This window comes from Anastrepha obliqua, chromosome 1 (assembly GCF_027943255.1).
Source record: "Anastrepha obliqua isolate idAnaObli1 chromosome 1, idAnaObli1_1.0, whole genome shotgun sequence".
Taxonomy (NCBI): Eukaryota; Metazoa; Arthropoda; class Insecta; order Diptera; family Tephritidae; genus Anastrepha; species Anastrepha obliqua.
In genome coordinates this window covers 70,319,658-70,335,016 of record NC_072892.1, presented here as the reverse complement: position 1 = coordinate 70,335,016, position 15,359 = coordinate 70,319,658, and the positions used below count along the sequence as shown (strand labels likewise).

Here is a 15,359-nt window from a genome sequence, read left to right as displayed (position 1 = left end):
TCTTGTGCCTTTCCTTTGTGTAAAAAGTTTAAAATGCCCGGCGCTCCTGTGAAAAGCGTAAGTAACCTTTGAAATTTGTGTCAAATTTATGTGGGGCCAATTGTATTTGGAAAGTTTTTTAAAGCAGTTTTATCTGTGATCACAAACAGTAGAAATTCTATTAAAAATAGGGCAGATATGGCTTGGGGTTCAGCCTATAATTAGGTGCTCTTAAGGAAGTGAACTTTTTAAAAAAATTTATTGTTAAAGCGATAGATAGCGACCAGACTGCAGTATTCCTCAAACATCATTTTCTCAAATTTATGTCGAAAAAAGATTTGAAGTAAGTAAGTGCAACAAAGCGTACAAAAATGCGATGAAACGGGATCAGTGAATCACAATCCGCGACTGCGCGAGTGCCGAAAATTATAGAACAGGCATTCGATTTTTCGTGTTGTAAAAAAATACAGATTTGCTTCAAGCCGCAAAATGATCAAAAACATCATTTCAAGTTAAAATATGCTCCCGGTACGTAAAATTCGGTTTCATCCATACTTAGTCTTTTCCATACATATTTTTCTTTGTTTGGGTACGCGCATTTATCGGTGATTATTTTTCCAAAGATGAGATCGACCCGTCTTTTATTTTCTTCAATTGGGTATTATATTTTTCCTCAAAGCGAAATTTTGGTAGTTTTTAATATATTTTTACAGAAATATTTTACAGAATTTTGTTTTTACAGAATTTTGTAAATACAGAATTCTGTAAATACAGAATTTTGTCACTGCAGAATTTTGTTACAAATTAACCGACCATTTTCTAAGCCATTTTTATGATAGCTTCTCCCTGGATTTATCGAATAGATATTACTATATTTCATTGTTCAAACATTTTCAAGTTTATTATTTTTGAATGCTTTTTCATTAAACAAATATTTAAATTGAAATGTCTTACAATAATTTTATATTTTTCCTATTCATAACGTGGGTTCTCTAGGCGACCGCCGTAGCCGAATGGGTTGGTGCGTGACTACCATTCGGCATTCACAGAGAGAACGTAGGTTCGAATCTCGGTGAAACACCAAAATTACGAAACACATTTGTCTAATAGCGGTCGCCCCTCGGCGGAGAATGGCAAACCTCCAAATGTATTTCTGCTATGAAAAAGCTCCTCATAAAAATATCTGCCGTTCGGAGTCGGCTTGAAACTGTAGGTCCCTCCAATTGTGGAACAACATCAAGACGCACACCACAAATAGGAGGAGGAGCTCGGCCAAACACCCAAAAAAAAGGGTGTACGCGCCAATTATATATATATATATAACGTTGGTTCTCAATATGCTCAGGAATAGAATGACAATCTTTAAAACTTGGCCAAAATGTCTATGTGCCAAGTCAACCAAAGGCGGCCCCCAAGGAGGCGTTTTATCACCGCTCCTTTGGCTATTGATCATTGACGAGGACCTACAGACTCTCGACGATCTCGGAGTTCAGGGCTTTGCTGATGATTTAGTCATCATGGTTAGAGGCAAATTTGCATGCAACTAGCTCTCGACATAACACAAAACTGGTGTCGGAAGAAAGAGCTTTCATTAAATCCGAACAAAAGTTGTGTGGTACCCTTCCCCCAAAGAAAGAAATTAAGTCTAGGGACCCTTAAACTAGGGGACGCCGACTTAACTCTATTTGATGTTATGGTCTTATAAGTCAATAATAGTGCTAATGATCACCTATGCCTCTCTTGTATGGTGGCCAAAAGTAGACCAAACTAAGGCTCAGATAACACTTAACAAGGTATACAGAATAGCTTGTCTGAGCGTTACGGGAGCAATGCGAACATGCCTCACAGCGGCTTTTGGAATGGTCACCGGACTCATTCCAATATGTCTTGTGGCCAAAGAGATGGAAATCAGTGCAGCTCTAAGGCTTCCTAATCTACTCCATCTCAAAGAAGGCAATCTTACAGGACATATAAGGATTCTGGGCTCAATCCCGAACTCTCCGTGCCTGACAGTTCACGACAAGATGGAAAGGAAACTAGAATTCTCCAAGAAATTCAGAGTGGTCATTAGTGACCGCTCAGCGTGGAGAAACAATGATATATTCCTAAAACAGGGCGCACAGGTATGGGGCTGGAATTGTCGGACCTCATTTCAAAAAAGCAATTGCAAGGGGAAAACTCACTTCCATTTTCCAGGCGGAGGTCCACGCCTTAGAGCTGTGTGCCAGAGAATGTCTATGGAGAGGCACGTGTGATGCCAATATAAACATTTTCTCTGACAGTCAAGCAGCTCTAAAATCGCTGGAGAGCTTCTCATTCCAATTATGACTGCCTAATTTTTGAAAACGGATATCGATGTTGAAGGTTGCTCAGCAACATTTTGTACTACAGCAAAAATACTCTCAACGTATCGGCCAGTTTATTCGATTCTCCCCAGTCTTATTTCTATCCCCTACATAATCAGTTTTTTGAAATTTTTTCACTAACCTTTGCATTATCGACTCATTTGGACGGTTATTGCCACCAAAAAAAATCACGGATTTTGCGATATGTTGTTCTTAAAAATTGACTATTTTCGTAATAAGTTTCAACATAGTCCCTTTTTAGAAAGATACACTTTTCCCAACGCTTCGGCCATTTTTTAACTCCTCCAAAAAATAGGATTTGTTGAACTCTTCAAACTAAATTTTTTTCCCGTGAGCCATTTCTTCATTTAGGGAACAAGAAAAATCGCAGTGAGTCAGATCGGGGGAATACAGGGGGTGCGGCAGCAGTTCATAACGCAATTCATGCAGTTTGGCGGCGACAACTCCAGATTAATGTGCTGGTGCGTTATCGTGGTGAAACAGCCTCCTTTTTCGCCGAATGCGGCCGTGTCTTCTTAAATTTTTTGTGAAAGCGAGCCAATAACTCAATGTAGTATTGTCGAGTGATCGCCGTTCGCATCCCAAAAAATTGTCGCCATGACCTTTCCGACCGATGGGTTCATCTTCGTCTCCTTTGGAGGAGATTTGCAGGGAGAAATCCATTGTTTTGATTGTTGCCTAGCTTCCGTTGTGTAATGGTGAATCCAGGTTTCATCAACAACTCGACGCAAAAATTCCTTCGAATCTCATTTAAATTGCTCCAAACACTGCTTCGACGTTACCAACCGCATCCGTTTGTTGTTGCTTGTAAGTAATCGCGGCATCCATCGGGTCGACAATTTTTTTATTGCCAACTTAACATACAAAATATTAATTGCCGTTCCGGTTGAAGTACCTATGGCTTCTGTTACTTTTCGCACTTTCGTTCGTCGATTAGTGAGAATCATGTCGTGGACTTTTGAATGGTTTGCTTTTATCTCCTCGCATTTTTCTCATCCAAAAACGAAAAGCGAATTACCGAACGATGTTGCACTATTTTCATCTTAGCGAAAATCACGAACCACTTCTTACTCGAATATCTGCCAAATCCAAACTAACCTATCAATCGGTCTAGAATTTGTTTTGCCATCGTATGATAGATGGCAGCACACGATGCTAATACCAACTTCCCTCAGGAACGCCCTCGGTTACCAAGCAAGGGTACTTATTGAACCGCCCTCGTATGTCTGGTAATATTTTTTCTCATGCTATTGGGTTGTTGTTTTGGTTGTTGCCTTTGTTGTTCCGATTTTTTCTTTTAGTTTAGTGTTGGTGTTTATTTATTGACTTTCCTCATACTGTGTGCCCACCTATGCTGTGAGCATACATCCTATTGCAGCTATCGCTTTTGTTCACTTATCGCTACATCTTCAAAATGATTGCGTCCTTGCGCCGTTTATCTTGTACCACTTTTTTCTGATGGCTGTAGAAAAGTTTCCAAAAATGTAACAATATTGGAAAAAGCATATTTTCTTATGTACTTAAAACATTTAAAGTAAAAGTCTCGCCGATGCGGCGCACTTCAATGTGAAGTTGTGCCAGTTGTTAGTTTTCTAAGTGTGCACACTGCTTTATTTTGTTACTTTTATTGGTCTTGTTCATGTTGTGCCTCAACTTTGCGTCCATAGGCTTTCCACTTTTTGCTGCGCCAACGGTAATTGATGTCTTTTTGCTTGCTGCTATTGATTTTTGCCGACTATTCCAGTGTTTTTGTTTCTCGTTAGAACACAAAAACATACATTTTATATATGTATGTTTGTATGTAAGTTGCACATTACTTCCATTTTCTTTACCTTATCTCCTTTTAAACTATTATAGCATTTGGCCTATTTTTTCTTTTTTTTATATTTATTTTACTGTATATGTAATTGCGATTTTTATTAATGGATATTCAATGAATCAACAATACTGTGTGCAACAACAAAAACAGGGCTAACATAGATGTTCAAATTCTTTTGTGAATTTCAATAATATTAATGCGACCTCAAAGTTGGTCAGTGAGCGAAATAAGTTCTTTGAAGGTTCGAGAAATTAGGGTTAGTTAGAAGTGTAGTTAGTTCTAACTGTGTCCCACCAAACAGGATCATGATTCCGTTAACTTCTTTGTGGAATTATTAAAATTATTGCTTATTAAAATTAACTCTTTGAAGAGGAAATGGGGAGGCAATTGATCCTCGTATTACATAAATGAAAAAAGAAAATGATAGGAGGAATTGACCATCTACTATGTAATGATTTAAGGCTAATGCGTATGCACCAGAAGAATCAGAAAAGTCAGACTTGAATCTTCGAATGAAAGCAAGAATGGAATAAGACTTAGATATAGCGCAATTTAAATGGTTTTGAAATGGGAACCGAGAGTCGAATACCACACCGAGATAAGTTGTTTTACTAAGATATAATAGCCGCGAACCGTCTGCGTGAAAAGGGGAACGATTTGTGGAGTAAAATACAAAAATACATTTCTATATATTCAAGTTTATCAAAATCGTGCTGAAGGTTTTCAGAGTCTAAAGGTCCCCCAATTGTCAAATAGCTCTGTAGATCATCGCCACACATAATTTAATGAGAGAAGTAAAAGCAGCTGGGTATGTCAATAAATATTGTGAAGAGAAGAGCAGTCAAAATACTGCTCTGGGGAACAGCGCAAGGCGCCCGAAGTGAGAAATAAGAAACAGTATGGACAAAAACAAAACTTTTTCGAAAGGAGAGATATTAAATATTTAATCCATTATAGAAAGATCGAGTGGAATAATAGGGACCAAAATTTTGAAATTAAATTGAATGGGAGAAAATGTAAACAGTGCCGACTTGACTTGACGAAGTATTAAAAAAAGCAGACACACAGCATTCTCAGAATACAGCAAGATTTGAGACCGTTGATCTGCCTTTCTTGAACCTATGGTGGTTAACGGAAATTAGTTCGAATAATTTTGAAACAATGCCGAAACACAAAAGTGAGTAGGGTAAACTCTGAAGAATTTTTAATGAGGTACGATGTTGGGCTATCTAAGCAGCAGCAGCAAATGCATGAATGCCTCGGAATTTTTAGTGGTATGGGTAATACATAGATGGAGTACAGATGTGGAAATGGTTTTATATGTAGAATGGGCGAAATGAATGATAATCGGAAGAAGCAACGTTTCGAAAGTACCCCGGCCGAGATAATATCTTCCAATTCAGTGCTTCTAGAAATGCCTTCACCCCCTTTGCTGGAGCTTAAACTTGTCGTGGTGTTCTTGTAGTTTTACTTCGAAATTGGACTTAAAAACATTAATAGCTATCAAACCGGCATTCTATAGTAATTTCGCATAGTTCTAATAGTTCATAATACATCAACGCAATACAGAGTATAACCTTGGCATATAGTGGTTAGGATCACAGATGATCAAGTTGCTTGGTGGTCTATGGTGCTTGACTATTCGTTCTTTACTTAAACAAATGCATTTAACTAATAATTTCCTCAGGCTTTTTATGACACCAGGTCAGTCATACTTAAAATGAGACACTATATAAAAATACCTTACGAAGGGAATAACAATTTCGAATTTTCTCTCACTGGATATGCATTAGGATTACTTTTGTTTTTGAGCTATACCGAAACTAGTTGAATATTTTTTGTACTACTTCTACAGAGATTACCCCAAATTAGTGAACTATCCGTAAGATAATATTTGGATAATATCTCAACCGCGGCATCAATAAGCCGTTCGATTATCTGCAAGGACATATTTTTGCTTACTTTTAGTTTAGGGAGAGTGGAGGAGACGAGGATTGAGGGGATGCTACCCGAGCTTCAGGGTACAGGACCTTGTTCACAGGTTTGTTTATTTGTGTTTGAGAGCTTATAAAATATTTTGGTTTGATAAATCTACTGAGCCGTGTGGCTCCAGGGACTCTTGAAATAAGTCGATCATATGAATAGCATTGATGGTGAATACTTTAAATTTACTATTTAATAAACCTTTTAGTAAGTTTGCAGTTACAGGCGGGAAAGAAATTAAGCAAGTCGCTTGAACCATGCCATGCCACCCAGCAGGCCCATTCTTCCGAAATCATTTATATTGAGGCAGTTAAAATATATTTAAAATATGAGCTAAATTAAGATATAAATCACATTTTTCAAATATATCGATTCCAGCGGTACCTTTGAGGACTTTTTTGCATCATTACCTTAGCACCATCAATAATGTTTCTAATGTCCTGAGGGACAATTGAATTATTTCAGTGTCGAAAGATAGGGCGAAAGGCAGATTCCCTGGAATCTATCTTGTCACTTGACAGAATCACGAGGGTAATAAATAGTTTTTCTCCTTTTAAATCTCTTGGTTCTGACGATACTTTGCCTGTGATGCTTCAGAAAACAAGTACCTCGGTGATTCCTGCCCTGCTAGAAATCTACTTGGCGCGTATCGCTCGTAATCACGTCCCCGCCAACTGGAAGAAAACGAAGGTTGTTTTCATACCCAAGGCAGGGACGAGGGGTCATGACTCAGCCAAGGACTTGAGGCCTATAAGTCTTACCTCATTTATCCTAAAAGTGTTTGAAAGATTGATTGATTATCATATCCGAGAGCACATTGAATCCAAATTATCTCCAGCGCAACATGCTTACCTGAAAGGGAAATCCACGGAATCAGCCTTACACGAGGTCGTAAGGACTGTGGAAAAATATCTGGAAGGCAAACAGGTCACTTTCACGGTAGTCATAGATATAGAAGATGCTTTTAATAACATCAGGGCGGAGTCAATTATCACTGCGGTAGATAGACTAGAGGTGGAAATACCTATATGTCTCTGGATCTCGTCCTTGCTTGGCTGTAGGGAAGTTAATGCGGACACAAGAGGGGCTAAAGTCACAAGATTCGTTTACAGGGAGATGTCGCAGGGTGATGTCCTTTCACCCCTACTTTGGCTAGTTGCTATTGACGAAGTTCTGATAATGCTAAATAAGCGTGGGGTTAAGGTAGTAGCATACGCCGATGACTTGGTCCTGATGGTATCGGGACCGTCATGGCTGAGATTTTTGAAAGGTACTCAGTCGCTGGGCTGCCACTTGCGTCCTCCGAGTCAACTCTGATAAAAGGGAGCTGGTGCTATTTACCTATTTATAAAATATAAACCTCCACCCTTTCGACTTCCCAGATTAAACAACCACGTTCTCCCGTTCTGATCGGAAGTTAGGCATCTTGGAGGGATACTTGACTCCAAACTCCATTGGAAGTTACACATGGAAAATCGGGTAAAAAGGGCAGTATAGCCTTCTTCACCTACAAATCTATGTTCGGTAAAAATGGCGACTCAAGCCACATGTCGCGTTGTGGATGTACAACCCAGTGGTTTTGCCAATTGTAATGTATGGATGCCTGGTGTGGTGGGAAGCTCTTCGGAAAGGCTATAATATCACTAAAACGGGGAGGGAGCAAAGAACTGTTTGCATTGGCATCACTGGAGCGTGTAAAACTAGCCCTAGTGCTGCCCCGAATATCCTTTTGCACTTATTTTCCATCGACTTTTTCGTTATTCCCATCGCAGTTCAAATTGCAATCAGGTTAAAGGACCTTGGTCTCTGTCAATATCTCAAGGGACATGGTAGCAACTGATCTCTCGATCCGCAAACTCTTGCCAGTTCATCAGCTTTTTCGTTTCCTTCAATGTTCCGATGTCCCGGGATCCAGAATAAGGTAACGTTATGGGTTTCGCTCAAGGTAGTAAGGCTATTTCTGCTTTGTTCCACCAGTTTAGAGGTGGAGTTTAGGTTGTTGGAGTCAAATCCAGGTGCTGAATTGCCTTTGAAAGAGGGCCCTGTAGAGTGGTGTAGGTTGGTGGAAAGTTGATCCAAATTATTTGAAAAAATGAAATCGTGTAAAACAACATTTACCACCAATATTGTCTTTAAGAGCCTACAATAAAATTTAATGACTTGACCCGTGTACTCGTATGTCATTGTGGCCCTTATTTTTGTAAAGCTTTAAAATACGTCGTTTGCAGGATCCATGGAGAGTTCAAAAGTTCCCCAAAGAATTTCAATAGCAATTTTTTCAAACAAAAACGGTCAAAAGTAATTTGAGGATCTTCAAACGGTTTTAAACAAGATATGAAATTAGAAAAAAGCTTTTATTATATGTTGAAGTGCTAAGTTATTGAAAATATTCGGTTGGCTCTGAATAGTAGTAACGGAATGATTAATTACCGAATAGGTTAAAAAGTTCACACTGTCATATTTTACTAGTTCTAAATACATACACACTTGTATAAATATATTGATGTGTGTGTAAAAAAGTTATTTTATTGCGTGGCTCAATTGGCTTGCGGATAACTGAGCCCATTCAGTTGAGCGGAAGAATATACGTATGTGCATTTGGTCGTAAAATTTGATGTTGAGCTTTAAACTCCTTGAAAGCAATAAATTTTCCCCAACACCATCCACATAAATTTCCAAAAAACGACAACAAATTGCAAAGCAAAATACACTAAGCGACGCTGGGGATTATGTATAAATGGATAAGTTGTGAGGAATGAAAGTGCTGAGCTATGTGGTGCATAAAATACGTAGAATTAAAATCAAATAACTTGATGGCCCACTGAATTCAGTGCAATATTTTTGTTACATGCATACATAGGTATAATAAGTATATATATATATATATGTATGATTATAAAATCTGTAAATTTGCCAAATCAAACTCGATGCCTGGCCCACTTTTAAAACAAATATAAATTACAATTGAATGAAAAGTGTATATATGTGCGAATGTATGCACATAAACACGATAAACCACCATAGGCAGCAACACATAAACACCATTACTAATACCCCCAACAGAATCATTGCTACCACGAACAGCAGACCTGTACACCAAATTAAGGTATCCTTCGGGGTAAATTATGATTATTAAAATAATATCGTCGCAGCAGGACTAAGTAAACAAAAAACCAGCACGCTTAGCTATTGACGTCGGTGCAAAGCAGAGTTGCAATTACCGTTTAATAGTACGTGAGATGAGAGAGGCAGCGAGCTGAGCAGGAAATTGTAACAGCTGCAGGACTAATATTAAAATATACGACTCTCGATGGATGAACGTAAATATGTACGCGAACGTGCGTATCGGCTGCCACGAATTCTTAACACCAAGGCTGTAAAAATGGTCTGAAGACTGTTGGGTGCCTAGCTGTGGGCAGAAGTAAGTGTTAATATTTGTTTGCTGCGATTCGCCGTAGATTTGAGCCTATGCGGGCTGACGGGGCGTATAAGTAACATTAATTCACTGAGCGTATTTATTTGAGACTTTGCTAAAATGATGTAGGTGATAGGGTCGTAAATGAGTAGGCATACCAGCAAATCAGCATACAATATGTGAATGAAAATTAACATATAACATTTAACATACATGCGGTCAGCTTTCGCCAGGCCTGGTATGGGAGAGTGGCAGTAAACATTTCACGCCAAAATAATTTTAAGATAAATTTAACTGGTGCCTGTGATACTTTAACTGCGAGATTTACAACATTGTGTATATCTTTAATTTACATATTTCAGAAGGGAAATATTCAAGTACTAAAATATCTATATCTATGAAGACCCGTAAGCCTTACGTAAAAATTTACACTACCTGAACGGATTTAGCTTTTTAAGTAAATTTCTACAATTTGATTTAGGATGACTTGCCAAACCTTACTGAACAGGAATATACACAGTTTGCCATTTTCGGCTGTCAAACCATAGTTATCGATATCGATAGTTCTCATGCAGCTAAAGAAACTAAAAAATATGAATTACACAAAAAAAGTAACTTTAAGTACTACCGTTATAAAATATGGCAGTTTTAATTTATTTATTTTTAATTTTTTTTAGGGAAATCGATTTTAAAATTACCTCGAAAAATAGAGTTTTTTATAGCTAAATATAAGTTTTAGAAATATATATTACAGAAAATTGTGATGGAAGAGGTTAGGCTTAAAGTGTAAATATTTTATCCAGGGAATCAAATGAATGAAATTTTTAGAGGTACTCTGAAATCTATCCAGTTACCAGAAGAATTGATTTTTACATTTTAATTTATTTTTATGGAGAGTGATGTACCTTAATATATATATATAATTGGCGCGTACACCCTTTTTGGGTGTTTGCCCGAGCTCCTCCTCCTATTTGTGGTGTGCGTCCTGATGTTGTTCCACAAATGGAGGGACCTACAGTTTCAAGCCGACTCCGAACGGCAGAGTTTTTTATGAGGAGCTTTTTCATGGCAGAAATATACTCGGAGGTTTGCCATTGCCTGCCAAGGGGCGAGCGCTATTAGAAAAATGTTTTTCTTAATTTTTTTTTTGGTGTTCCACCGAGATTCGAACCAACGTTCTCTCTGTGAATTCCGAATGGTAATCACGCGCCAACCCATTCGGCTACGGCGGCCGCCGATGTACCTTAATACACACACATATTATACAATATCATTCACTTAATCCGGATTTTACCATTTCCCATAATTCCATAATAAAATTGCCATGCTTAAATTGAATATCACTATTTGAAAATTGAATATCCTTCACGGAGTGTGCTCAGTGCTAGTAAGTAGTTTATTGCCATACCCATATCGATTTTTATGCTGCTTGGAGTTCATCGAATTTAATGCAATTTTCAATAAAAGTTTGAAGATACAGTGGGACGTACATACCGTCGCAAAAAGTAATTGCAAAAGAGGCGTAAAAAATATTAAAACTGGAAAAATGACACAAGCAAAACGACAGCACCGCGCACTCTCTGGGAAATGCAATATCAATAAAGTGATAACTTATTCATGCGATACTATTAATGGGAGTGGCTTGGCCACATAACCAACAGACGGTGAACTGACAACTGCCATCTGTTTGGGATTGTAGTATTTTAACTGCCACGACAGTCACTATAGTTGGGCACAGATGCAAATATTGCAGCTTTAGCTCAGTTTGTTCGTCTTAGGAAAGCATTTCCATTCACTTATTTGCCATTGCAACTCTTAAAACTTACCTTTTATTTTGGTGTTTAAAGTAGCTTTGCTCACCTGGGGTGGAACGTCGAGTACCATCAGCTCGCGTATGCAAGTGTCGCATACCAGACAGCTTTTGTAGATCTTTTTGCGTGTGGTTGTCTCATGGGTCTTTGGGAAGTCATGATAGAAAAATTGCTGCAAAGAAAAATTAATAGTCTTGTTGTGAATGCAGAATAGGTTTTTAAATACTTTACTTTACATTACTTTACATATTAAAGTAATGCCAGATGTTGCTCATACGACGTGAACCATGCGTTTTTATTTTACTTCATTTTCTATGCTAGAGGCTGCGTGTATGAAGAAGTTATAATCTCTGCATCTTAAATCTAAGTTATAATCTCTGAAGTCCCAAAATATGTATGTACGTTAAAAACTATGCACAGAATGGTCCGGTTTGCACAAAGTTTCTTGTATTTTGAAGCTATTTTGTCTTGAAAGCTTTTTTGGCATAAGTTGCAAAAACTTACAAGCCGGGTATTTACTAGAATTATCTGCACATATTGGAGAAATAGAGGAATCGTAAGCAATACGAGATTTATTTGTGTTAATTCATTACTTTGAAATTTTCAAATTTGCGATTAAAAGTAATAATTATTTCCAAATTCTGCCAATTTCATCGTACGGATTCCTGGTTTGGTGGGAAGCTCTTCGAAAGAGCTATTATATTAATAAACTGGGAAGGATGCAAAGGACTGCTTTTATTGGCATCACCGGAGTACGTAGAACTTGCCCCAGTGCTGCCTCTAATGCCCTTTTGCACTTATAGCCCATCGACTTTTACGCCATTTCTATCGCTGCTCAAAGTGCAATCAGGTTAAAGGAGGTTGGCCTCTGGAGGCAATCTCTCAAGGACATGTTAGCATAATATATTTAGGCAGTTAACACTAAATTTCTCTTAACTTTTTATAGGGCTCTCCATTCTCAAACTTGAGTTTGAAGGTCGTGCCAGGGCAATCTTTCTTAGTAGGCAGGATTGGAATAAGGGGAAAATCTGTTCCAATATGGGATCGAGAGTCTGAACAGGGGCTTTCTCCAAAGCAACCAATTTATATCTTTTCTTGAAACTGTCGAATGTTGCTAGTGTTTTTCAGGCAAAAGTCTTTGCTATCCTGCAGACATGCAGAATGCTTAGGGAGCGTGAGAGCGAGGAAGATATCATCATTTTTTCCGATAGTCCAGCCGCGATCAAGGCTCTGAGGATGTCATGGTGCAGATTCAAACAGGTCAACCTACGTAAAGAGGAGATAAAATCTCTTGGGTGTGCAGGTAACATTTCTCTGATCTGGGTTCCTGGACATAGGAACATAGAGTATGTCAAATTGCTGATGAGCTTGCCAGGAAGCGTCGACTGAATTAATCTCAGATGCCTCCTATGTTGCCAGCGGCATTCCTCTGACTGTTGTTAAAGGGGAATTGTACTACTTATCTCTCAGGAAAGATGGAGCTCCATTTCTTCGTGTACCCCAGTACAAAAGACATGGGACGCAGAAAGTCTTGGGGACTGCACTTACCGGTCATTGGACAATCGGAACATATGCAGAAAAGCTAGGGTTACCATTTAATCCCCAATGTAGAAGCTGTGGGATTTTTCAGAGAACGAGTCATTTGATTACTTTCTCTGTAAATGTCCGGATTTGGCTGGTAGAGGATTAAGGTCACTGGGTGCTCCTTTCTTCGACAGCCTGGGACAGTGCTCCAACCTAAATCCCATTAACCTTCTCCATGACATTAACAGCTAGATATCTGCCTGTTGGAGGTCTCATACTGGTACCAAAATTTAGTGCTACTTGTGGAGTGATAGACTAATATTTCACCCATTACACCTACCTATCTACTTCCACATTATTCGAAGTTATTAATAAAGAAAAATTATATTTTGTTAGGAAAAGTCTATTTTCTTCCAACCTGCCCGTTTTTAGTTTTTGTCTGGACTTCACTGCATCTACACTGATTTTTCCAAGGTCTTTGACTATGTGCCGCATATAATTCTTTTGTGTAAATTGAGCTTTCTTGGCTTTCGCTCGCTTTTCCTTTTAAGGTTAAAATCTTATCTAAGTGACAGGAATTGTCTATTGTTACAATTAAGAGTGAATTTTCTGCCGCCTTCATTGCCACTTATCGGGTACGTCAAGGTAGTGTTTTGGGCCCCCTACTTTCCGTCTTGCTTATAAATAATATTAGGAAATGCTTTTCATTTGCCAGACACCTTTTATATGCAGACGACTTAAAAATGTTTGCCTCAATAAGAAACTCAGGGGGTGTGCTTAGGCTTCAGGCAGACATTAATGAAATCACTTTTCGGTGTACATATTTATGTATCCCTTTAAACTAAAAAAAAAATAAGAAGTCACTTACTTTAAATCACTTGATATTCTATAATCGTCACATGATATCTCTAATAATGTTCTTCAATCTGTGGATGACATCAAGACCTTGGAGTATACCCTTACATGATGAAATTACTGTTTATCGCATTTGTTCATTTGTTCATTTGTTTAGGTTCTTCTTCTTGATTGGCGCGATAACCGCTTATGCGGTTTTGGCCGAATTGAATATTTTTTCTCATGCTAACCGGTACCAGTTGGATACACCAAGTGAAGCCAAGTCCTTTTCCGCCTGATATTTCTAACGCAGAGAAGGTCTTCCTCTTTCTCTGCTACCATCAGCTGGTACCGCATCGAATACTTTCAGAGCCGAATACTTTGTATCCAATTGGTCGGCATGGCTCAGCCAACGAAGCCGGTGGATCTTTATTCGCTGCGCTATGTCTGTGGCGTCATAAAGCTTATACAGCTCATTGTGCTATCGCCTACGATACTCGCCGTCGCCAAGTGCAAAGACCCACAAATCTTCCGTAAAATCTTTCTCTCAAACACTTCAAGGTTCGCCGCATCGGATGTTGCCATCGTCCAAGCTTCTGCGCCATCCGATGGAACGGGCATGATGAGAGTTTTGTAGAGTGTTAGTTTTGTTCATCGAGAGAGAATTTTACTACTCATTTGCCTACTTAGTCCAAAGTAGCCCTTCTTTAGGTTGGAATGTGCTTCATTAATTTGGAGACCTTGACATCAATTTGCTATCACAAGAGTAGAACGGATACAAAAGATGCTTCTTAAATTTGTCCTAAGATTTTCAAATGTTTCTGTTCCTTTTTGCTTCTAAAGCTCTCGGATGTTATAAATTAGATTAAAGTCGCTTGAGTGCAGAAGGTCGATCCTATCGCTTTATTTCGTGTTGATGTCCAGATGTTTTAAATTTTATATTCTGACCTAAAGATAAACTCACCACGTATTGATAAGTTTTGACTCTATTTTTTTTCTATTTTTAATTTTAATTATCTTTCTCTAAAAATATATTTAATTTCATAACAAAAACCAGATAAATCCAAGCTGGAAATTGTGTACAAAATTTCACATCTGACAGGGTGGAGTATTTTTCCAAATTACGAATGTAAATTTGTTCTCTATGTTTAGAAAATGTTAATATTTAATCGCATACAGGGTCTGGCACTCGAAGTGTAACCAACTTCAGGTCGCTCGCGCAGCTGATGCACGGGCATCAGGTGTCTGTTAGTTGGCTAAATGACGGTCCAGAGTATTGTTTACAAGTGTGCGAAAGCATTTTGCCGAGAGTAAACGCGAGAAAGGAAAATGAGTAATGGATTTCAAACGTAATAGTGTGATTGCATTATATTTGGCTGGAAATTTATGGCCTTTTTAGTTGGTTACACTTCGAATACCGCACCCTGTATGTATGTACATTTATGGTCCTTCCCTGATATCCGAAGTCACAGTACCCAATTTTATACTGAATTTTTTACTGTCGAAAAGACAATTAAACGATAATATATGAAATAAAAAAATATATGCAAAATGGGGTGAATACATACATACATAGCGCGTATAGGCAAAAGTAAGGTGAATTTATTTATCAAACTTCGCGGGACTAA

General features: G+C 38.3%; 1 protein-coding gene across 1 annotated transcript in view; it reads right to left on the bottom strand.

Moving 5' to 3' along the window:
- LOC129253498 (ras-like protein family member 10B) overlaps positions 1-15,359 on the bottom strand; it is a gene marked incomplete at its 5' end in the record, with an annotated part of 102,525 nt that overhangs the window by 20,298 nt on the left and 66,868 nt on the right. Inside the window, one exon of the mRNA XM_054891906.1 lies at positions 11,423-11,545. Within this exon, the coding sequence (XP_054747881.1) occupies positions 11,423-11,545 (123 nt within the window). The remainder of the gene's footprint in view (positions 1-11,422; positions 11,546-15,359) is intronic.